Consider the following 25,848-nt stretch of genomic DNA (forward strand, 5'->3'; position numbering starts at 1 on the left):
AAAGTCTTAAAATGCAGATTTGATGTAGCAGCTGTTAATATAATTGTGATTTTATATAGCAGCTGTTAATTTTATCCTTAGCCCTTGGAACAGTGAAATGAAGGATGTCATTATAAGTACCTGATTTAATTTATAGTTTACAAACAGAAGGATTAGTTTAAAGTACATATCACTAGGCTGTCTGTCTCCCAACATACCGTTGCTGCAATTAATCAACTGAAAATACAAACAACAGCTAACATGGGGTTCTAGTGTTTTCATAACATTTCTTATCTCTTTGACCAGGCTCGTCCTGTGTGCAGGAAACTCCCCAAACACTGGCTCATATAGACGATTATGACTTTTACCAGCTCTGGAATCCTAATTGTGTCAGGGCCATTGAAATGAGCAATCACAGTTACTATAGTCAGTAACCTGATAAAAATCTCCGATTCCTCTGGATGAAGAAGGTGGAGCTGAGGTTTTCCGGTCCTTCTTATTGTACGTCAGAGAGGAATTGTCTCAGCAGAACACAGTTCCCTCCTGGGGTGATCCTGGAGGAACATTGCTACCATCCCTTGCTCCAAAGTAAAGAACAGAGCTTGAGACCTCCTCACGGGAACATAAAGTCAGATTACTGAGCATCTGTGTTTACTGGTAAGTCTCTGCTGGATGAGCTCTTAAGTGCTTTCCTCAGTAGCCTCTAGCATGGTGTGAGTTAAAGGTTTGGAAGATATGTCTGCCAAGTGTTGCTATGTCACATTAACTGAAACAAAAAAGCAAGCCATTCTGCAAAGTTGTCTAACCTAGGTTTTCTCATCATCAATTTTCTGTTGCTGTGTTTCTTGCTCTATTCTGGACCTAGGATTAAATTTTCTTGATTTTTGCACTATTTGTACATCTTATCTGCTAATCCTGAATTTACAAGTATCAAGATCAAGGGTTTGAGATTCTCGTCTACATAGTCCATTGATCCTACATATTTTTCGTAAGCATGGGGAAAGTGGGTCTCAATGCCCATCTGTTTTCTTGGAGTCTCTGCTCTCTTAGGGAACTTGTTACAACATTGTAACGGGCAGCATTTGTGTTATGTGGTGGTTGCTGTTAACAGGTTATAAATCCCAGAACTTCCTCTTGTTCCACTCTAGGTCTCACTGGTTTTTGCCTTCACACAACCCAATTTTCCATCTGAATCTACTACAACTGATAACACTTGGATTGACACAACCCATTTGGGGATATGCTCTTATTGGGCAGTCTGTGCCCATCAGTATTCTGAGATATCTGCACACACTAAAGAAGAGTGTGGGCATCTGCCTCCATGGATAAAGATGACTTCCTAGTAAGTGAAGTCACACTGGTTAACTGATCCAGTGCTGAGCTCAGTTATAGGATAATTTCCTGGAAAAAAAAATCAAGAAGGTCTCCAAGTCAATTTAAAACACACTCCAAATGTAAGGCTTTGCTGGGAGGTCCCCAAACTCCCGAGGTTAAAGGTATGCTTTGTGAGTCAGCAGTTCCTTCACCCCCAGGCCAAAGTTCCTCTTGTTAGGTAGTCAAGCCCAAACAACTCTGTGCTTAGGTTCTAACCATCACAGTTGGTTGTACAAATAATAAAGAAATTGAAAGAAAAGTCATTTCTTTTTCACTGTAATCCGCTCAGTGTGGATTTGTGGGGCTGCTAAGCACTGTAAATTCTCAGGTCTTAGAATCAGCTAAGACATTTTGTTGTTACATGTCCACTTTGCCACTTCTTATCAGAGAAGCTGTTGAACCCCTGCTTCAAAAAACTGCATGAGGTGTTATTGAATGGAACAGAGCCTGTCTCATGTTAACACTACGTGACAGGCTCCAGGCTCATGCCAGAGTCCCAGCACTCTAGAGATTGACTTAGGGGTTACCAGAAGCTCTGGGCCAGCCTGGGTTACACTGTGAATCCAGACCAGTCTGAGATACAGCGAGACTCTGTCTAATGCTAGGGCAGTGAGACAGGAGGGGGTGGATGGGTGGGGGAGCATCCTCATAGAAAGGGGTGAGGGGTGATGGAATGGGGAGGTTGCCAAGGGGAAACCGGAAAGGGGGATAACATTTGAAATGTAAATAAATAAAATAACCAATAAAAAATAATAAATACACCTGAGATATCATAAATTAAGGTTCAAAACACTGAATATCATGGTGCTCTCTGACACTCTTAAATAACTCAAGGCCCCTCTGTTTTTGGGAATGAAACCACCCAATGCCCACATTTTATCTTAATAATGAAGGAGTAAGCTCAGTCTGACCTTGTTTAATGAATTATTTGTGGTTTACGTCTTTGATGTGGAGAAAACAGTACAAAATCCATAGGAAAACATTGTCATTTCTGACCTTGCCCCTAAACATTAGCAACTTTGGTGCAACCATGCATGACACACATACAGACACATATACATACACACACATATACATACACACACGTACACATGCATGAACATACACACACACATCAAAGAAAATATTCTACTTTGGTAAAGCATGGCAGTGTGTAGGAAGAAGACCCACAGATATGATCAATATAATCAATAGTAAGATGTATTGTGCTCTTGTGGGTTCATGCTATAGTTTCCCTAGGAATAAAAGGAGAGTTGAGCTCACCATGTAGTCAGGCAACTACATATGCCTCATGGAACCATTGCCATTCCAGAGCTAGTCCCTGACTCTGGAGCCTGTTCCCTCTCTCCTCTGACTGCTCAAGTCCTAGTGACCTCTCAAAACCTAAAGCAACCACTGTGGCCCCTGTCACTCTCCTGCCACTCCAATGACAACGTTAGCATTATCTCTTCCCAGCTCTTACTACAACTTAGAGATAAAACATCTTGGTGTGTAAATAAAAATAATTAAAATTCTTTCTTTTCAAGTTTGACATTCCCACCAAACTGATCACTGCTCTAAACAAAGTTCCAATGAAAACCTAAAATACCAGTCTCATGAACAAAGGAACCCCCGTGGGTGTTTGATACCTGAATTAACTGAATAATGATCTTCAGAATCTACATCCGGGGATCTTTGAGGGCATCTGATTCTACTCTCTACATGAACTATTCATCTCCTCCCCAGACTGTCTCCAAAACTTTGTGATCTAGACTTAGGTAAAGCCAACCTCAGAGCTTGAAATATTGGGGAATGTTTGTGGTAAACCTTTGGAATTGCACTAGTCCTGATCCAAATTCTTTACTCTGTGAAGGAAAGGGCAAATGTTTTCCTTACTGTATCAAACTCTCCCAGGTAAGAGTCACTGTGATGTGCTCTTTTGCAAAGTGAACCTGGGACCCTTTAATTCCTTGTCTGAAGAGTCCACTAGCCTCACAACAGAGCTGTTGTTTGACTTTCTCCCTCTGTTCTAATAACAAAAGAATAGATATGTTCTTATTTCCTTCCATCAGCTAGCACATGCCTGAAACAACAACACTCCAAGCGAGGACATTGACCCGCTAGTCTCTAAGGTCCCTAAGGAAGATCCAACCCCTAGTAACTAGCTTTCTCTGAAACAGCCACACTCGCCCTGTTGACCTCCTCTCTAGTTTCAGAAAAGCCACAGGGGAATTACTTCCCTCTCTTTCTTAACTCAGCTACTAGAAAAGGTTCCTCACCTTTTCAGGGAGTGAAAGTAGCCTGCATTGCTTCTCTGGCTGCCCTGCTCACAGTCTCCAGAGCCAGCATGCTTCTGCACATGGCTTTCAATATCAATGTTTATATGCAATACCCTCTTTTTTTTTCCCTAGGTTTTTTTTAAGTGGTTGTTCTTTATTGAATGACTGGTAAGCAAACATTATACCCTGTGTCACAATGAAGAAACTGGGACCCAAAGGAGAGGAACAGTTTTCCCATGTCCCCACACTGGTTCCTAATACAACAGGGACCCAAAACAGATGCATCTTGACCCAGTACCTAAGCTCCAGCTCTCTCTCTCTCTCTCTTTAAACGCAGGGTCAAGATACTCCCCTGGCATCCAGAAAGATGGAAACTATAAGTGTGTCATTCTATAGTATCCACTGTGGTCTAACACTTGCCTCTTCTGAAAGGAATCTTCTAGACTTCCTTGGCAATTTATAGCTAATTGTTATAGAAAGTAACCTCTCTTACACTTTTACAGACACCTGAAGAGGGGAACTTTTGATTCAAGAAGACAGTTCTGTATTATGGAATATATTTAATCTCAATCACGGCTTCTACCCCACCTTTGATTATTCAATTCCCAGATAAAATTTAAGAACCAAAGAGCATACACAGGCTGGACCTAGGCCTCCCCGTACACATGTAACAGATGTGCAGCTTGGTCTCCATGTGAGTCGCAAACAACTGGAGTGGGGGCTGTCCCAAACCCATGTTGCCTGTACATGGGTTCTTCTAGCTGGGCTGCCTTGTCTGGCCTCAGTAGGAGAGACTTGAAGTGCCAGAGAGTACCCAGGAGACCCCCACCAGCTCGAAGGAGAAGGAGATGGAGGAAGGATTGTGGGAGGGGGTGGCCAGGAGGGGCGGTCAATGATCCGGATGTAGAGTGAGTAAAAAATTAAATGTAATTTAAAATAAATAAATAAAATAATGTATAATAAAATAATAAGCAATAATAAACATAATTAATATATGATATACATAATATATAAATGTATATAATATAAATGCATTTAATATATAAATATATTTACATATAATGTGTAAATATATAATAAAATACTAATAAATAATAAAAATAAAATAAAAACTTCTGTATCCATTACACCATCTCCTCAGAGCTTCTCTAGAAAGAGCACACAGCAGAGAGTGAAACAGCCTGGGCCATCATGGCTGAACCCTCTTCTCCTGGGTTTCCAGTCCTAAAATTACAAATAACGCATACCCAACTCATTGAACAGTTCATGTGGGAAACATGAAATAGAAAATGTTCAGGAAAATGTCATTGGTGGGTACATTCCTGTAGTTGAGGGATAGGGCTGGCTATGGCTCATGTGATACAGTACATGACTAGGATTCGTGAGGCCCAGGACCACAAAAGCAGGGTATTGTGGCAGATGCCTGCAGTCCCAGCACTTGGGGAGAAGGAGAAGTTCAAGGTCACCCTTAACTACATTGTAAGTTTGAGATCAACCCGACTTTGTGAGACTCTGTCTCAAAAGGGGAGGGGATTAAAATACAAACTTAAAGAGATAGAATTATTTCAGAAACACTGGGAAAAAACATTTAATATTTTATTTAGTGTGTGCTGAATGTGTATGCTTTTGATCAGAAATTCAGAGAAAGTACAGAAAAGAAGAATTCAACTTTAGAAATAGCTTACATTATTGAGCATTACTATGTTACCAGGACCTATTCTCAAATACATGACACATGTTAATTCATTTGATCCTCAGAAAACACTGAAGAAGCTACAAGATTTTCTCCATTTCCACAATGCCCAGAGGAACTAAATAACTCAAATCCCAGTTTTATCTGACACATTTACCCAAATATGCTATGTTGTCTCACGGAGTTCTTACAAGTATTTTTCTTACACATGGCCAGAAAACCCTCAAAGCTGTACCCATGAGGACTGTGCCCTGTGCACAGAGGTGAATCACATCAGACTGAAAGGAGAAACCCCTCCTCTGTCTGTCTGCCCTTCCACTCTAAGTCATCCCTGGCAGCCACCTCCTCTCTTCCACTGGTGACTTGTGAATTATATTTCAGTAGTGTTGTTGTGGCCTTGGCAGGATGCCAGGACAAAACCCAGAAGGCAGTGGCACCTGTGGTGACCACAAGTGTCTTGGCTTCTACTCCCAACCCCACCCTACCAGCTGCTGTGAAGTTTTCTGGGATGTCCCAAGCCAATCTGAGTGTCCCTGATGTGATTTTTTTAAGAGGGAGGGAGAGGGAGGGAGAGGGAGGGAGAGAGAGAGAGAGAGAGAGAGAGAGAGAGAGAGAGAGAGAGAGAGAGAGAGAGAGAGAGAAACAGACAGACAGACACGGACAAAGATCGAGGGAGGGAAAGAGAGAGGAAGGAAGAGAGAGGGGGAGGGAAGGTGGGAGGGAGAGAGAGAGAAAGAGAAGGAAGGAGGGAGGGAGGGGGAGAGAGAGAGAGGGAGAAGGAGAGAGAGAGGGGGAGAGAGAGGGAGATTGGGAGGGAGAGGGAGAGAGGGAGGGAGAGGGAGAAAGAGAGGGGGGGGAGGGAGGGAGAGGGAGAGGGAAAGGAAGAGGGGGGGATTTTCCAAGGCCACCCCCTCCTGTCTGCTGCTCCAGCCTGCTCAGGATTGTAACCTGGGGGATGGAAACAAGCCAGTTCAGAATACAAGACTCTGCCCACCGAAGGTCTGGTTTCAGCCACTCTGCCAGAAGCTATGATTGCGTTAAAGACCACAAGTGACCGGAGAGCCAGCTCCGGCCAGGGGGTGGGGACATAACCCAGTTAACTCAGTGACCTGTATGTTTCCCTTCCCACACTGACACACCACAGACCGTGTAGAGAAGACTGAAACTGAGAAAATCCCTCCATCCCCCAAATTCTTTTCCTGATTTGTCTAGTAGCCAAGGCTTGGGTGGGGCTTCTGTGAATAAAAGCTCTCCCGTTTTCCCTCCACAGAGAAACATGGTGAAGCGAGTTGCAATTGTGGGAGCTGGGGTCAGTGGCCTGGCCGCCATCAAATGCTGCCTTGAAGAAGGACTGGAGCCCACCTGCTTCGAGAGGACCAGTGACCTGGGTGGGCTTTGGAGATTCACGGTAAGTAGGTGATTCTCACAATCTTATCTGTCGATTAGAAAGAACTTTTAAAAGACCAGAAAGGTCTGTCAAGTGGTGAACCTAACTTAGGGGGACCTCAGAATTGTAAGAAGGTAAAAAAGACCCCAGAAAAGTAAAACAAGACAGGGGCTGAGCTCTGGGGGAAGTGCCAACAGCCCTTAGAACTGTCTAGGGAGAAGAGAAAGACATAAGCCCAGAGAAGCCAGCAAAGCAGAGAGGAAAAAGCAATGCCTGGGTCTGACAAGGAAAGCACAGGGTAAGGGTGCAGGATCCGGAGCAGGGATCTGCAGAGAACAGAGGCTGTAGTAAGAATTCCAGCCTCTACTCACAAAGCTGAGCTGCCTCTAGTCATACAGTTTCCTGGCCCTGCTTCAGCGGGGACATGGTGACACCCGGTTCGGTGAGGTAGCGCGAGTCTCATAACCCAAGATCCTGCAGCGTGAACAAAGGTCGTCCACCTACACAGTAGTAGAGAATGTGAGTGTGAGCAAAAGAAAAAGGATGTAAGCTCCAGAATCTCAGTGGAGTGATGTTGCAAACTGGTCCTGGGAAGGGAAAGCCCACCCTTGGCTGGCCAGGAGCCCGGGTGGGAATCTCAGCAGTCCTGCTGCGTGCCAACGAAACCCCACCGCCAAAAGACAGTGTTCTCTGGGCTCAGCACTCAGCCGGAAAGAGTTTTTTGTTTTTTGGATTTTTTTTTAACTCTCCACTGCTTCAAGAAGAAAACATTTCCCATGAACTTTAGACAAGCTGTCAGGAGCTGGGGAAAGGAGCAAGTGTTAGACAGCCAGACCTCGAGCCCCTGGAAAACAATCCCCGTTTATAGAAGCTGGGAACTTGGAACTCAAATAGAGTAACTATTTTCTAAACTAGAGAGAAAAACTTCAGAGAAGCCACTGCTGTCTGTTTAGGCAGAATCCTCCAGTGCAGGCAAGCGGGGCTCAAGTAAAAATGTGTATCTTTAGCATGTTTGACTACCAGATGTGATCGTCGATGCAGAAAAAACTTCCAAAGGGTCTAATGGAGGAACATGTGCATCTCGTGATTCAAACTGCATCTGTTCTGACAGGATGGCAGAACCCTTGCATATGCTAAAACTCCTCTTCCACATTCACTGTAGACATTATTAATCAAACAGCTGGCCTTTCTATAGGGATCCTTAGTATAGTAAGATATACATATATGTATGTATGTATGTATGTATGTATGTATGCATGCATGTATGTATGTATGTATGTATGTATCAGATGAGTACATCTGATCAGCAAAGGTTGAAAACTGGCACAGAAAAAAAAATGTTGCATTAAATTCCATTATTTGGCTAAGGTAAATTTCAGTGCAAACGGTGAGTCCAAAGATCAAAAGCTGTACTTAGCTTCTTGAGACACTAGACAGAAATGCTCACTGGAGTCACAGCCATTTAACTATTAAGCCTAAAATTCATTTATGCAAAAATCAAGAGAAATCAGTCTCGATTCAGTTGTGCCCAGGTAACCTGAGCAGATCATACAGGGATGCAAAGAACACTGTAGGGGGCATGGGAATGAGACAGGTCCCCCTTCTCTGGAGAACCATTGGCAGAAGCTAATGATCTTAGAAGTCACAAACAGCCCTGTAGGTGAAGGGTGGATTACAGCCACCCCTGGGAAACAGGAGAGGCCGTGTAAGAATGAACAGCCCAGGCTGGGTGTTGGAAGGGTCCAATAAAGAGACGAGAGTATACTCAGAAAATATAAAGATTATTTATTGGTGCATGCAATGCGTCTGAGGGGAGCGGCAGATGAAAAACAAGCAGATGGATGTCTGGGCGACTTGAGTAGCCAAGCAGAAGAGCAAAATTTAGGAAATTCTTTGTTAGTGTTGCCCAACAGCTGCTGCTGCTGTTCTGTTCTGTTTGAATGTGTGTGTGACAGGAAGGCCCAAAGGTGAAGGCTGAAGCCTGAAGGTCCCTAGTTGAAAGAAAAAAAGCTGAGGGTTTATCTCGCCACTAACTGTGAATGCTGCTTTTATAGAATTGGACTGTAGGAAGGGAACTTGGGAAGTAGTCTTTAAGTAAAACCACACCAGCATTGTCTAAGGAGGATTAACAGTACTGGCTGACACACACCCTGCTTCCTCCTTCACACCCTGTGAAAGATTTCAGGGCTCACACCAGCTAAAGGACGCTGCTCTTGTGTAGGTCTATCAAGATCTTTGCATTCGCTCACTGAGCAAACGTTTACCGATCGCCTACTACACAGCTTCTCTGCATTTTTATTTTCCGCTAAGGGGAAAGCTGGAATGTAAAAGTAGGCCATTCGTCAGCTGTCGCTTCCCCAGACGGGTTAACTTAACCTTTAAAAACGAATTGTAAATGTATTAGTGCGTGTGCATGCGTGTGGCATGTATAAGCATGAGCATATGCATGCCACTGCACACGTGTGAAGGTCAGAGCATGCCTTTGTGGAAGCATTTCTCTCCTTTCACCTTTGCGTGGGTTCCAGGGATCAGACTCGGGTCTCCAAGCTCATGTGCTGCCATCTCTCTGACCCTACAGTCTTCTTTCCATGGTCTTGGTGGGTTTCCTTTTCTTCATGTATCCTAGTGATAGTTACTGTATTTCTGTTGTCCATGGTGGAGCACACGAGGAAAGTCCCCTCTCCTCACACAGCTGAGATTCTTAACTATAACAGATTTTCCTCAAACGTGTCCCCAGCCCTCCTCCAAACACCCAAGAGCTGGGCCCTGTCCTTCAGGGAGAGTAATTCTCAAAAAGAAGCAATGTGTGGTGTGGTGATGCCTCTGTGTGTCTGTCTGTCTGTCTGTCTCTGTGTCTCTCTGCGTCTCTCTGTGTATGTCTCTCTGTCTCTCTCTCCTACTTAGTCTCTGTCTCTCAGGATTGAACCCAGGAGCTTGGACATGAAGCTTGTGCCTTCTTTCACGAAGCTACATCCGAGGCCCTCTGGATGTCTTAAGGCAAAGGAAACAGAGAGAAGTTTTCTTGATGAACAGACATTTGCATACGGAGAAAGCCTTAGTTAGGAGAATCTTGGGTGGAATATTGTTTGTTTTGTTGTTGCTGCTGTTTTCAGACAGAGTATCTGTTACCCAGGCTAGTTTTCGACTCAGTTCATGACCAACTCCTTCCTGATCTAATCAAGTCCAATTTGTATTGTCCATATACTTTTGAATGTGTGAATGAAGTGGTCAATGTACCAGGGGCTATACCTTTAAAAAAAAAAAACTGACTCTCTCCCCTCCCCCCTCTCTTCTCCCCTCTCCTCCCCTCTCCGTTTTTCCCTCTCTTCCCCTCCCCCCACTCTCTCCTCCCCCCCCCCCCCCGTTTCATCTCTTCCATTCTTCCCTTCCCCTCTCTTCCCCTCCCCCTCCCTTCTCTCCCCTCCCCCTCTCTCTTCTCTCCTCTCCTCCCTCTCCCCTTCCCCCCACTTCCCCCTCCCCTCTCTCCTTTCCCCTCTCTTCCCTCTCCCCTCTCTCCTCACCCCTCTTTCCTCTTCCCTTTCTCCTCTCTTCCCCTCCCCCCTCTTTCCCTCTCCTCTCCTCTCTCCTTTCCCCTCTCTTCCCCTCCCCCTCTCTCCTCCCCCCCTCTCCCCTCTCCCCTTTCCCCTGAGGATTGCACGTGGTATTCACCTTTTCCATCCATGCTGGGCTTTTCTGACCTGAGCTTGTGTAGGTTTTGCACATATTGTCACAACACCTGTGAGTTCGTAATTGCAATTGCTTTTTTGTGTTTTGAAAACACTACTCCTGACTTTTACAGTATTTCCACCCTTTTTTTCCCTACAATAATCTCTAAGAACTCTCTACTCTTAGAGGGTAGATTACATGAAATACTTAAAATCTACCATTGAGGGGTAAGCATCTCTTAGTCTTTAGGGCTGGTCTTTGGCCCTATAAGGTACCAAATACTTAAACACAATCAGAAAGTGGTTGTTACCACCCTGATGTTCACACCACTAATGCATATGTCATTGCTGTAGCTCACACTGGTTCACAGTTGGGTAAGACCTATGATGACTTTTCTCCTCCAGTGGTGTGCAATGTCTTCCAGCACTCTGAAATCAGCCCATAGGAATGAAGCTTCTAAGTCAGTACCAGTTTGATTTCTCTATGTCCTTTGACTCAAGTATGTGGTGTTTTCATCAGTGGGGTCTCACTGTCAAGTTCTAGGGAAGGACCAAGAGGGCAATAGCAATAATGTTTGTGGGTCTGTGTGTCCACAATGGGGAAAAATTGACAAGAGATGGGCCACTTCTGGCATTGGGCTTTTGTTTTGTTTTGTTTTGGGTTTGTTGTTGTTGGTTGTTGTTGGTTGGTTGGTTGGTTGGTTGGTTGGTTGGTTGGTTGGTTGGTTGGTTTTGGTATGACTGTGGTGTCTAGTAGGGGCATTGTTCCCTCATTATATATAGGGTAACTCTTTGTATGTGTCTATATGTATGTATTTAAGAAAGTTTTTACAGTAGCAGGTTTCCATATGACTGTTTTTGAAAGGTCATTATGTTATCCATCCCTCCCTGTATTTCTCACTCTATCCTTTCTACACATTTTCCACCCCAATTTAACCCATTCTGTTCCATTATCATCACCCTTTAGCCCCTTATTCCACTGCTTTCTGTTTACCCAATATTGAAAACCATGGTTTTCTTACTAGTTTCCTGACTAATTTCCAGGTGAAATACATGTATTTGAAGATTAAAAAGCAAACATCTAAAAAATTAGAGGAAAAAAATACAACGTATGCCTTTCTGAGTCTGGATCACCTCAAAATAAGTGTTTCTGGCTCACTTAGCTGTGAATGCCCTACTTTTGTTTAAGAACTAAATTCCATTGTGTAAGTGCATCACATTTTATTTTTCATTTATCAGTTGATTGACATCTTGTCCATTTCCACTTCCTGGCTATGAAGACTAGAGCATCAGTGAATATAGATGCTGGAATCTTTTGCTTATATGCCCCAGGGTGGTACAGCTGGATAATGTGCTCAATCTTTCTTTAGCTTCCTGAGGGCCCCCTACACTGATTTCCATAGTGTCTGCCCAAGCTTGCATTGCCACCAACAATCAGCAAGTGTTCCTCTTTGTCCCATATGCATGCCTGCATTTTTTTTTTTTTTTTTTTTTTTTTTTTGCAATCTTAGCCATTTTGACTGTGGTCAGATGGAATCTAAAAGTTGTATTAATTTTCATTTCCTTGATGCCTAAGTATGTTGACCATTTTTTAAAACATTCCTCAGATATTTGTATTTCCCTCTTTTGTAAATTCTCTGCTTAGTTCCATGCCCCTCTCCTTTTTGCATTTATTATATTTTGTTATTTGAAACAATTTTTAGATATAAATATATTTTGATCATATTCTTCTCCTCTCCCACATCCTTTCAGATCTTCTCTCCCCCCCCTTAACCACCCAACTTTAAGTTCTGTCTCAGAATGAGATAAGAAAGACCTTTGACCCTCAGCACTCCTGTTGTCAGCAGCTCTCCTGAAGTGTCTCCCCAGTATCAAAGCTAATCATTAACTTTAATGAAAAGTTTAGCAGAGCTTCTCCAGGCACTTTTGACCTTTCCCATTTAGCTGGGGGATCCACTGTCCCTCCATACAGATGGGAAAACTGAGACCATGAGAATTTAAGAAGATTCCAAAGATTACCCAACAAAAAGAAAGACCTTAAATATGGGTCTAGGCAGTCTGCCTTTGTGCTGTGGGGACACACCACCCAGTTCTACTGTTTCACAATTCAAAAGTCAGGCAAACCCTGAGTTGTGCACAGTCCTACTAAGCGCTCCAATGGGTGATGGTGACAATCCCACTGTGCTGCCAAATCAAAGAGGACCAGAAACCCTAAACCCTCACATTTCTTCTCTGTCCCTTTCTTCAAAGCCAATCTCCCCTTAATCCCATCCATTTTCTCACTTCATGAGAACTAAACTGTTCCCCTAAATGATGTCACCAATTCTCACCAGGCATACTCTCCCACAGCACGTGCCATAGCAATTAGAAGAGGTACTGACACTGCGTGGGGCCAGGGGGTATGGGATGGGGATGGGCTTGTCTGGAAATCACTGGGACTGACTGAGGAACCGTTTAGGTAAGTTCTGGAAGGAGTGGTCCAAGACCCACAAACAGCATTGAGAGGTAACATGGATTCTTGTTCGATACACATGTATTGAGGTCAGTGCTCAAGCCCTGATGTCTATACAGGAGAAGCAGTGGTTTGGAGGAAAGAGAAGGGAGCAGAGTTCTCCTTGGATTCTGCCCTGAAGGCTAAGCTGTCTCTCTGTGGCTAACATCTGTGATAGATTATTTCACACCAGTTTCTAGTGTTTCCTGGAAACTTCTCTCTCTGCCTTTACAAGCATTTTTTTTTTTAAGTTTAGCAAGATAAAGGACTTCTCCACCCCCACCCTTCTATTTTGTTTGTTCACTTGCAGTAAGAGTTCATGGAATACGGGATAGCTTGGCTTATTAAGTTCCCTCAGGCCCTCAATACTCTCTGATGTGTAAACACACCATTATAATGCTGTAACTTTGGGGACTATTTTTGTGAAAATCTTCGACTGATGTTCTGTGTGTGAGCATGTGTGTGCATGATTTACCTGTTCTGAAACTTATCCATACTAGCAATAATTTAGTTGGGAAGTTCCTGGAAGCCAGAGGAACAGGAGAGAATTTGGGCCTTACACAAACTGATCCCCAAATGTTTCCAATGTTTTTTCTGCTCACAACACAGCTTCTTCTCTAGGGAGTTTGTCTCCACTCCTCGGGGCTTTAGCTCTTTGTAATGACTGTTCTTATTTCTGTAGCTCACCAGGACACTCATTACTGTTTGGAGTAAATCAAACCAACTTTATATTTAACACCCATATGCACTGTCAGCTTCAGGGCTTTTCCTAAATGCATGTAAATATGAACTATTTCTAATTGCTCAGATGGCACAAAGGTTGCTGAATGAAGTGGAAAATTTTTAAAACCTTATTAGTCCAAAGTATTCTGTTTAAAAACTGCTATCCAAATGGCGGTGTTATATATTTTAAATATAATTACCTCTCTCTCTCTCTCTCTCTCTCTCTCTCTCTCTCTCTCTCTCTCTCTCCCCCCCCCCCGTTCCCCAGTCCTTCCCATGTACCCCTTCACTAACTAATTGATAAACATTTTTATTATTGTTGCATATAGAATATATGATATCTAAGTATATAAATACAGCCTGTTACACCCATTTAGTGTGGCTTTCTGCTTTGTCTTGAGTAATCACTTAAGGGTCTGGTCCCTGAGCCAAACTAACTCTCCCTCTCTCTCAGCAGTATCAGTTGCATGTAGTTCTTTCTCCACATTGAACATCCTGAGATTCCTCCCATTGCATTAGCAGGTCTATCAGTATTATCATTCAGGTCTTGTTTTAGGCAGCTAGAGTGAAGCTGTCGGATGTGGGATCACATACCAGGTTACAATCGACTCGTTATCAGCAGTAGCATTGACTTTTAATCATAGTTTATTATGTTATACATTTTGTCTGTACTTAAATTCGTATGCTTTATGGGAAGAGAGTGAGTTTACCCATATAAAAGGCTTATGTTCATGTTCCCACCTATTCGTATGAACAAAATAACCACTTTTCAGTAAAAAGAAACTGTGTGTGTATGTGTGTGTGTGTGTGTGTGTGTGTGTGTGTGTGTGTGTGTGTGTGTGATTACAAATAGTATTATAATACTAAGAAATTTCCCTTTGAAATAAATACACTCCCCCATAATAGTGCCCGAAAGACAGAGGTGACATATGGTCATAGGATTACTAAAGCTAACGCTGGATCTTGCAGTAGTTCTAACTTCGTCCAGACTGAAGTAGGAAACTGGTTAGTGCCATTCACCCAGTTGTCCAGCCTTAAAACTTTGACCTTTCTTCTCCCTAACTCAAATTACTCTCAGATTCCTGCACAATTTGTCTTCTAAATGCCCACTCTCTCGGTTCCAACTTCCATTATCTCTGCTCAGGCCCTCAGTAGCACTCAAGACTAAGACTAGTGTCTGAGGCTCTTAAGTGAAATTTCTCCATCATCGTCCTCAGATCCCATAATATCTGATACATCTTTAATAGAACTAAAGCTATATTTTCAAAGTTTACTGTGAATCACCATGAACTTCCTATAGAAATCTAAAAGCCTTAATTTTTTATGCAGAGCCTTCATAATTTAAATTTTGTTCCTTCATATTGTTCCAAGAGTAATCCATAAAGCCCAAGTACCTAGCAGCTCCAGGATATTTCTATCTGTTTCTATACTGTGCTGTGATGCTGCATGCATGTGAGTTCATCCCAGACTCGTTTGGTGTCATGTTGTGACTGAAATAGTGACTGTGGCCATGCAGTTTACACTGGGCACAATGATGATTACTTCCCAAATCCAAATCCCATTTTTAAAGTGACAGGTAGTGTATACTATCTTGATTACCTTAAAGCCAACCAATGTTTGAGACTTCAAAAAAAGGTTAACATCCATTGTGTGTGTGTATGAGTGTGTGTGTGTGTGTGTGTATGAGTGTGTGTGTGTATGTGTCAGTGTGTGAGTGTGTGTATGTGAGTGTGTGTGTGTGTGTGTGTGTGTGTGTGTGTGTGTGCTCAGGAGTATGCATTGTTTTTACAGGAACATGTTGAAGAAGGAAGAGCCAGCCTTTACAAGTCGGTGGTTTCTAACAGCAGCAAGGAGATGTCTTGTTACTCAGATTTTCCTTTTCCAGAAGACTACCCAAACTTTGTGCCAAATCATCTGTTCTTGGAATATCTCAAACTCTATTCAACCCAGTTCAACCTCCTGAGATGCATTTATTTCAATGTAAGTTATGAACATCAGTTAGCAGTGGGGAACTTTTCTTTCACTTGTCTCCTCTTAGCTCTCTCTAGCACAACCCTGAGTTCTGTAGAGGAGCTATCAAACTGGTAAGAGCAGTTAGGCCTTTGCACAAGACAGAATTGCTTATACAAATGTAGAAACCCTAGAGGCATTTTGCATATTACAAACCAAACAGCAAGGCCAGTGGGAAGAACCTAAGAAACCCAATTTCTCTGATTGATTTTTATTAAGAGAGAGAACAATGCCTCTTGGTTAGTGAGCAATTTTTGCTTTTAAGTTTGACCTGTGTCCATTTATTTTTATAAACATCTTGAGATTCAAGGTCAAGTGCTTAACTAACATGCCACATTTGAAGGCACAGACTTGATCCCTGGTACACAATCAATAAATCATAACTTGATTCTCATTTACATATATATGTTCAATGAAAACAAAATAATAGATTATTTGAACTTTAGACTGCTCCTTTAGACAATTCAGGCCATAAGGTTAGCAGCCACTCTCTAGAGGTGAGTATATTTCAACAATGTTTTCTCTAAGACTTTTTATGAGCTTAGATACTTATGATCACATTTTTGTTTTCAATGATATACAATCCTTGTCTCTATTAAAGCAACGATTGTTAAGGAATGTTCCCTATGAAAAACAAGGTTGCCTGCCCAACAGAAAGAATAATTTTCAATCCTCATCAAAAGGCTTGGTTATAATAGTGAGACTTGGAGTATAGTGTTTACTTAGCATGCTACGTACGAAAACCTGGATTTGATCCCTAGCACACAATCAATAAATCAGAACTTAATGCTCATTTGCATATGTGAATTCAATAAAAACAAAAAACTTGATTATTTGAACCTTGAACTACTCCCAAGGTTCTATTACTTCCAGTGAGAATTTGAGCAAATCACTCATACTCTTTTGTTTTTACTTCTCCAAACAAGGAAAGCCTTTTATCCAGTGCAACGTATTTGATTTGGTAGCCTGCTTAGGATTTGAGGGTTCTGTTCATTAAATATGATTGGTCTCTCTGTTATATACCCTTTAAACTGTCCACTAGTGTATCAACTAGAAAGCCCTTAAAATAAATCTGATGGCTGCTAATCATGTCTGTGATTCTTTTCAGACCAAAGTGTGCAGTATAACAAAATGCCCAGATTTTGCTGTCTCTGGACAGTGGGAAGTGGTCACTGTCCATGAAGGGAAGCAAAGCTCAGACATCTTTGATGCTGTCATGGTCTGCACTGGTTTTCTAACTAACCCACATCTGCCTCTGGATTCCTTTCCAGGTACAGAATTATCTACAAATTATTTTGAACTGTCTCAAGGGACCCATCCTGATAACTAATCTGGTTAGTCCCCAGATGAATTCTTGTGGGTTGTCTATTAAATAGTTAAAATTGTGTTGTGACATTTTTTTCCAAGCAGAACTTTTCCTAGTCAGACAGTTTTTTACTTTAAAGCAAACAGACAAGAATATTGGATAAGCCGTTTTATGCTTCATTGAGGTTTACTGTTCCTCCTTAAGTGACAGGTAGTACTTGGCCTTCTGAAATGTGGGGTGTTTACACAAGTTGTTCACCTCAGCAGCTGCTACTCATTGCTAAATGTGTGTTTAAAAGACACACAGAGCAGTGCTGGAATAACAGAATGAGAAATATGATGCTCGCTTGATTCAGTGGGCAAATGAGAGCTTCCTGGAACTAGAACAAATGGGAAATGAATCTTAGGATACAAGGTAAGACATTGTCTCCGTTCCTGTACCTGGTTTTGCAATCATAATTCATGTTTCTCTAATCCAAATTTCAGTCACATATCAACTCAGGGAAATAGAAACTTTGATGGCTTGAAAGTCTATTTCACCTACAAAAATATTTCAAAAGTTAGGACCAGGAAATTTTACTCTGGATCATTTATACATGGCCCAAATGGATTCTTCTTCCTTACACTAAACTCATCTACTTCCAGTGGGCCTGGGTTTGCCCCAGAGCTAACTCAGCCCAGGTCAGACTAGGATAAGTATAGCTTGAAAAGTGCCCTACAACAGAAAATCTAATTTGAACCATGGTAGACCTCTTCCCAGTGCAGGAATCCAAGCCTGGACCAACAAGATGGCTCAGCTGGAAAAGGTGCTTTCTGAAGTACTTGATGATCTTAGTTCAATACCCAGGTCCTAAATAGAAGAAACTAGAATACAAGTTGTCCTCTGACCTCTATACACATGTGATGTCACCTAAGTGTACACACACACACACACACACACACACACACACACACACACACACACACAGAGTAAAACAACGAAGATATCCAATCTTCTGCTTGAACACATTCAGTAATGAACTTCCATCACCCTCTGGAGATATAATACTTCCAGTTCTTGCTTACAGATCAAAGCCTTGAAAAGCCAGCTAGCCACTCAAAACTCTCGAAAGGAACTATTGGTATAAAATCTTCCCCAGAAAGTTCCATAGGATTGAAAAGACTTAGGACTCATCCTACATTGTGTGTCTCACAATCAAGTAAAGAGGGCTGTCCAAAGCCAGCAGCCCTTAATAGCATTTTCACTGGGCACTACCAGTTTGAAAGCTCTGGTTCCACGATTGCCAAAGAGGCTCTGAGCTCTAAGACTGATCCTGACTTTAAATGGGTACCTTTCAACCATCTCATCTTGCTTTGATGTAGTTGTGAACTGTGCCAAAAAATTAAGTTCAGTGAAGATATTCAAATTATTTATTAGAGGTTCTGAATGTAATTCCAGAGGTGGCGTTCCCGTGAGTCTTTGTAAAAATAATAATTATCACAATTGGATTGAGTATGCCATTTCCTCCAAATAACTAGTTTTATTTCTTTAGTTACATAAATTGTCGCATTTAGTAGCACAACCATAGTCACCTACTGTAAATTCTTACTCTGTCCTCCTGGAAGGTAAAAGGGGAAGGTATTAATCCATAGGAGTCTCAAGCACATGGTTCCTCATCTTTGTCCACTTATAACCCAAACAGCCTGAGTCAGAGATATTATAGGGTAGGTCACTTACAGGTCTGAAGGCAACTCCATGGTCCATTTTGAGTCTTTCCTGTTGTCCTTTCCCTGAAAGATCTCTGAATTATATGGCATTCCTGAACTGAGTTAAGAGGTAACACTTGAATTTGGTTAAAGAAAAGAAATCTGCACCAAATACAGAATGATCTTAATTGTGATTAAGTTTTGACCAGGATTCCTGCTAAAGTTTGAATGATTCATTGTGAACTACAGAGCTACCTGTTTGTAAGACAACCACTTCCCGAGATCATACTACTTAACCTGAGAACCTAGCTGTCTTATCTTTGTTCTACAAAAGTCAGGGGCTCTGACTTCTGATTGTGTAACACATCCTTGAGAGGATTTTTTTAAAAGCTTTCTGTTTGCATTTGATGTCTCAATGAGATTTGGCAACAATTGCCTATCTAGTGAGGCCAGAAGATGTGACCTTAATGTCACACAAACAACTCTTTTCTATGAGCCAACTATGACTCAGCGAACTCAGCCTGAGCTGCGGACTGCCAGCAAACATCTTCATTGTATAAGGATCTTTGTAGACAAGGTCCATGGTCCATGGTCCATTGATCCCATTCCTCAATACCTGGCACGCAGCCAGGATCCCCAGAAAGCTTGCTGGATGAAATCGATCATTCACTTCTCTGTTCTTGCCCCTACTTACAACAAGCTGCACCATATAATCCCCTGGCAACCAGAACATTACCTTCCCGTTGGCATCCATCAACCTTGACATGGTGATAACTCTTCACACTCTTTGTGCAGTATGTCTCATGTCAGAGTATTTCAGCTTAGTAGTTAATCATTTAGTAAGTAAAGCAAAGCATCTGTCTAATGAGATAATAATTGATTCCCTTTGCCCATAATTAGATAAAGTGATTAAGGAAATAATTGCCAGATAACGTTTTGTAAAGTTTTACGTTGTATGTTTATGCTTTAGGCTTTCTCAAACTAGAGTATTCTGGTATTAATAAAATTATATATGTGTGTGCAAACATATTAACTAAATCATGTAAATAATAACTAAATCATCATGTTATCAGGTGAAAAATATTTATGCTCCACCCACTGATTTTATAAATGCTCTACATGGTTTTGTTTTCTCTGTAGGTATAAAAACTTTTAAGGGGCAGTACTTCCACAGCCGACAGTATAAACATCCAGACATATTTAAGGACAAGCGAGTCCTCGTGGTTGGAATGGGAAATTCTGGCACAGATATTGCCGTGGAGGCCAGCCATTTAGCAAATAAGGTACTACTCTTGATGTTACTTAAGGAAACCTCCATCTTAACATGTATGTCTCAGTTACACAGTGTTGGAAATTATAATGTTAAAAGACTAAATATGTCCAGCAGAAAACACATTTTTGGGGAACAGGGTCTCCAAGCGTCTCACTATGTCACCCTGGCTGGTTTAACATTCAATATGTAGACAAGGCTGGCCTTGAAATTGTAAGGATTCTGCCTTGGGTTGATTTGAGACAAGGTCTTATGACATTCAGCCTAGCCTAGAACTTGCCATCTGGGAGATGGTGACCCGCAACTCCTGTTGCCCTTGGGGCTACAATTACAGACATGCATAGTCATGTGTTTACTGTCACACGCTTTACTATGAATTCTAGTTGTCACCTTTCCTTTGAAACTAGCTTCTCTAACATTTAGTTTTGTCACTTATCAGTCAACCAGAGCTGCAAGTCACACATTTTCCTCACTCAGTCCCGTGGGTCCCTCAGTCCTGGCAACTCTTCCTTGCTAACATCTCTCGTCGACCTTTGTCTTACTTTAGTTACTCTCTTCCCAGGTCCCTACCACCTCATGCTGACCCTGCTTCCTTGTTTTCTAAAAAAGACTGTAGAAACAGTTAATATTTATATGGATTACTCATTGCCAGATACTGTACTAGATGCTCCCTGACCCCTTACTTCAGTCACCAAAACATACTGCTCATACCCCTCACTACAGTCAGTAAACCAGGAATGAGAGAAGTAAGGAGCCAAAAGTCATGCCACTACCTGATGTTAGAGCCTATCCTCAGACCTCAAAGACTCAAAGTTTATCGGTTAGGAAACTCAGCCCTTCATCCTGACAGCCCCACACACAGTCTACTCCCTCATTCATACCAAGCCATGTAAACTCAAACCACCACCAGACTCTCGGAAGAGCCACCATGCTAGTTTGCTTTCTAACACTGTTATAAACACACAGTCAAAAGCAATTTAGGGGAGGAAAACTATTTGACTTATGCTTCCTGGTCCATTAGTGATGGAAATCAAGAAAGGGACCACAGAAGAGTGCTGCTGATTGCCTCGCTGGCTCATGCTCAGCCAGCTCTCTTACACAACCCAGGCCCACCTGTCCATCCAGGGATGATGATGCTGCCCACAATGGGCTAGGCCCTCCCACATCAACCATCAATCAAGTCAGACATAGCCATAGGCTAAACGGATTGAGACAGCTCTTTCATTGAGAACTTCTTCTTACCAGGTGCCTTGGGTTGTGTCAAGCTGACAATATAAACTAACCTGCACGCACCTGCCTTCGCATGGTATTCTCAGTTCGGAAACCTAGTGTGACTCCCATTGTCTGAAAGAAAATAATAAATTGTAGATGCACTAACCCAGAATCCTAGAGCACTCCGTAGTCTGGGTCAAATCTGCTATCTGTGTTTTTACTGAAGAGCTGCTTTTTGTCCTTTTCACTTCCTTGTCTTTAATTCCTCTTTGCAGTTTCACCCACCTCCTTCCACAATGACCTTTCTCTTCTATTGTAAAATACACGTACACTTGGTACAAAGTGACCTTCCCTACTCAAAACATGCCAACACTGTACCAGGCCCAAACCAACAAAATCAAGATTCACTCTCACAGAACATGAAACTGTAAGGGAATTAGATACCAGATAAATAATCATGAAAAAAGTATGAAGAAAGAGGATTGGGGTGTGTACGTTTGAGATCTCCTTCTATTCCTTTAGAAAACTTAATTGATTAATGGTCCATTCACTAAAACATTGGTTAATTGATTTGAAGAGACTTAGCAATTTAAGTACATGTTTATGAATAAAAAGAAAAGAACTCCTGAAATAAAAATTAGAAAGATCAATCTCCATATGGGGTAACGTTGTTTCTTTCCCTAATTATCTGGAAATTTCTGTAATTAAAAAACATGCTTTGACATTCATCTTGCTGTTTTTGAGTTTAAAAAAAGAAAGAAAGAAATGTTCCCCTTGGTTTAAAGCAGAATTAGTGTCTACTGTTCTACACATGACACAGAGGCAGCCAAGAAATCACACATCAGAGCCTCTCACCACCTTTCCCATGCTGTGTCCTCTGGTCTATGAGGTTATAATGTTATGCAAAAATAACATTGGCTGGAGCCTTCCTGTCCCACTCTCATAGGAGAAAAAGCAATCTGCTCAGTCTGCTTGTAGCAGCAAAATAACAGATTTGGTAGCCAAATGTTTTGCTTTCTGAACAGTTATTCAGAAAATTACTTACTGTGTGAGTACCAAAACACTACTCTCTTAGCGTAATCAGCTATCTGGTAAATGAAAATGGTCCAACAGCCAATGTGGCTGAGAGAAAAGAAGAACTGAAAGGAAGAAAGGGAGGGAGGGAGGGAGGGAAGGAGGGAGTGAAGGACTACTGAAATTAATACTTTAATGAATTGTACTGCCAGTCAAGTAGTACCTGTATTGATATCACCTTTGTCTACAACTCCAAATTTCCACCAAGCCCTGTTCCTGTCTACACCTACAGTGAATGTATAAAGTTACAGCCAACTATCTGTTGCCATCTCTAAGGAGAATTAAAGCTCCATGTAAGTTGCTCTAGTATCTCAAGCCCAGTAAACAATGGGTATTATTTAATAATAAAGTTTGTGTTTTAATACTCTCTATACTCAAAATTATCAGAAGAATCAAGGCTATCATGTCAGGTTGTATTTTCACGATAGTAGGTGTTATCGGTGTTCTCTTCTTTAAACTCTTTGGTTGGTTCTAGGTGTTCCTCAGCACCACCGGAGGGGCATGGGTGATCAGCCGAGTCTTTGATTCAGGGTACCCATGGGACATGATATTCATGACACGATTTCAGAACATGCTCAGAAATCTTCTGCCAACTCCAATTGTGAGTTGGCTGATATCAAAGAAGATGAACAGCTGGTTCAATCATGTGAATTACGGTGTGGCTCCAGATGACAGGTAAACCTATTCAATTTGATGAAGGGTACTAGAAGAAGGAATCTTAACCTTTCTGAAAGAACATGCAAATAAGACAATAGCTGTGATGAGTGTTAAAAAGACCTCATAAGCAAATTTATTCACTAATAATAGGAGATAACTAGCAAGTGCTCAGTCAACAGGTTTCTGTCTTTCACTTTGCCAACAACTCTTTAAGTATTACTATATTCTATTAGTGTAGAAAAATTAAGACACAAAGTTACTTGGACTAATCAGTTTCCCTATCTCTTAATTTCAGTCTAACCTTTAGTTAAAACCTACAGCCTATCCCATATATATACATATACATATATATATGTGTGTGTGTGTGTGTGTGTGTGTGTGTGTGTGTGTGTGCACATGCATATGGAGTTTTGTTAGAGTAGCTTTAAGGCTCTGGTCCAGATAGTCCAACCATACTGTCTGTTGCTGGAAAGGCCAAGAATCTGGAAGTTGTTCAGAAGTTGTTAAGTCCACACAGCTGGATGCCTCAACCAGTCTTCAGTGTATGTCAGAATCCCAAAGAAATAATCTCTAATGCCAGGGCTGGAATTAATATGCCAGACAGAGCAAGCAGTCAAAAAGAAAGAGCTTTTTAATTCCTATCTTTATATAGGCTGCCACAAGAAGGTGTGGCCTGGATTTGAGATGGGTCTTCTAATATCAAGTAATTCAATCAACTAAAAATTCCCTTAAAAGGGTCCCCAGTGACTTCAGTTTTTAGGTAATTTTAGATGTAGTCAAATTGACAACCAAGAATTTCCATCACAACAATACAGATTAATTGCCAGGTATACTGCAAATCCTCTCTGGTTTCCTCCAGATTTTGTTCTAAACCAATATGGATGGGTAGCCCAAGACCACAATGGTATTCAACAATGTCAACAATGGTTAATGTGGTCAATCCTTTTTCATCTCTAAAACTGCCACAGGCATATTTTCTCATATGCCTTTTCATTCCACTGAAGTGACAGTATCTGAATTTGTCAGGGGCACGGTCTCTTCGTGCTTGTTTTCCTCTTAACACTTTTCTCTCTATATCTTTATTCCATCATCTACCTCTAGATCTCTGGTTCTTTTCACCGAAGTCTTTTCTGCCATAAGTTTTATCCAGCCTGCTGGTGGCTAACAGGATTAAAGAAACACAATCCCTACTCTCTTGGATGTAGTCAGTCTTTTTCCATTTCCAAAATTCCCACATACAACTTTATCATATGCCCTTTTGTTCTACCAAAATGTCAATGTATGTATTTTTCAGATGATCAGAATGACACCCCTCAGAACCATTTGACTTGTCCAGGCTCTGTTATGTGTACACGGTGTAAAGAAAACTCACTACCTCCTTCCCCCACCCTGTTTGCTTTTTACCATTTCTGTAAATTTACCACAATCCATAACCATGTTCAATTCATACCAAGGCAACTTATTAAAGTATTTCTCTCTACCAAATGTTGTCTGTTTCTTTGGAACACAATGATGATTTCCTAAATAGAAGGTCAAATGTTCTTCCCAGATTTAGGCTTCCCAGTTTCTGTTACAGACCTTCAGCAGGCTGCTGTCCCTGGGATGACCTCAGTAGTTGAATGATGAAATCAAAAAAAAGAGAAGCTGCATCGGACTCTAGCTGCCTCCTCAGATTTTTTGGGGGGGTGGGGGTTGGGGAGTAGATGGTCAAACTACTTTAATTAGCACATTCCTATAAATGTCACTAGGCCTTATAAGACAAAACCTTCTAAGCCACTTCTTACTAATATCTCCCTTCTCCATTCATCTGAAGGTTGCTAACAGTGCTCATTTGTAATCAATGCTAACCAGATACTGGCATAACCCAGCTAAAATCAATACTCATGATATTTTGCCTTAGAACAATATTGATGTGAAATAAACATAACCCATCAAGGTATATTCAAAATAATATTTTCTCCTACTCAAATTGCTTAGTAACACAGAACAGGAGTTTTTTTAATAAACACATTTTATAACCTTTAGATATTGCTCATTCTTATCAACTAGACTGGCAGCTCTAGTCCAACCAAGAGAATTAATAAAGAGAGTACTGGCTCCAACATTGACTTACACACATCTCTCCACTCTTGTTTTTGTTTAGGACTCAGCTGAGAGAGCCTGTGCTAAATGATGAACTCCCAGGCCGCATCATCACTGGAAAAGTGTTGATCAAGCCCAGCATCAAAGAGGTGAAAGAAAACTCTGTCATATTTAACAATACACCAAAGGAGGAGCCTATTGACATCATCGTCTTTGCCACTGGATACACCTTTGCGTTCCCCTTCCTCGATGAATCCATAGTGAAAGTTGAGGATGGCCAGGCATCATTGTACAAGTACATCTTCCCTGCACATCTGCCAAAACCAACTCTGGCTGTGATTGGCCTCATCAAACCCCTGGGCTCCATGATACCCACAGGAGAGACACAGTCTCGATGGGTTGTTCAGGTCCTGAAAGGTAACCATGTGAGAAATATCTGAGCATATTTATTAAGTGATTGTTTGCCATGTAAATCTTAATAGTGGAAGTTAAAACTGGAATCCACTTAATATAAATTATTCAAGCACAGCGACATGTCATCATAGCACAAATGATAAATTATTTTGACCGAATTGACTGACTAAATAAAATTTAAAGGTTCAGTCAATTAAATGACACCAGTCCATTAAACCAGCTGTGAGTTTCTATCACATTAAGAAGCTAGTGAGATGCCCAAATACTCATCTTTGTCAGTCAGCAGCATTGACATTAATGCCAGGAACACACCAGCAGTCAGCTTAGGCAGCTGACACTTTTGCAGCAGGACAGGTATGTAGCTGGGTACCAGAAAGATGAAAGACAAGCAGTGAAGAAGCAGCTACACCATTTGCCAAAGCTTAGAGCTGAAGTTAGATTGCATGGTCACAATGCGGTTGTTTTTTAGGTGCGATTTCGTTACCACCACCAAGTGTCATGATGGAAGAAGTCAATGAACGGAAGAAAAACAAACATAGCGGGTGAGTGAATTAATGGCATCCTTTAT

General features: G+C 41.6%; 1 protein-coding gene across 1 annotated transcript in view; it reads left to right on the forward strand.

The window, feature by feature from the left end:
• The first annotated feature begins 521 nt into the window (after window positions 1-521).
• Window positions 522-25,848, forward strand: part of FMO1 (flavin containing dimethylaniline monoxygenase 1) — a 28,218-nt gene continuing 2,891 nt past the window's right edge. Inside the window, exons 1-8 of the mRNA XM_080931340.1 lie at window positions 522-636; window positions 6,575-6,712; window positions 15,362-15,550; window positions 16,689-16,851; window positions 19,712-19,854; window positions 22,603-22,802; window positions 24,928-25,283; window positions 25,750-25,822. Coding sequence (XP_080787466.1) covers window positions 6,581-6,712; window positions 15,362-15,550; window positions 16,689-16,851; window positions 19,712-19,854; window positions 22,603-22,802; window positions 24,928-25,283; window positions 25,750-25,822 — 1,256 coding nt within the window. The 5' untranslated portion in view covers window positions 522-636; window positions 6,575-6,580. The remainder of the gene's footprint in view (window positions 637-6,574; window positions 6,713-15,361; window positions 15,551-16,688; window positions 16,852-19,711; window positions 19,855-22,602; window positions 22,803-24,927; window positions 25,284-25,749; window positions 25,823-25,848) is intronic.

Source organism: Micromys minutus (assembly GCF_963924665.1).
Source record: "Micromys minutus genome assembly, chromosome: 1".
Classification (NCBI taxonomy): domain Eukaryota; kingdom Metazoa; phylum Chordata; class Mammalia; order Rodentia; family Muridae; genus Micromys; species Micromys minutus.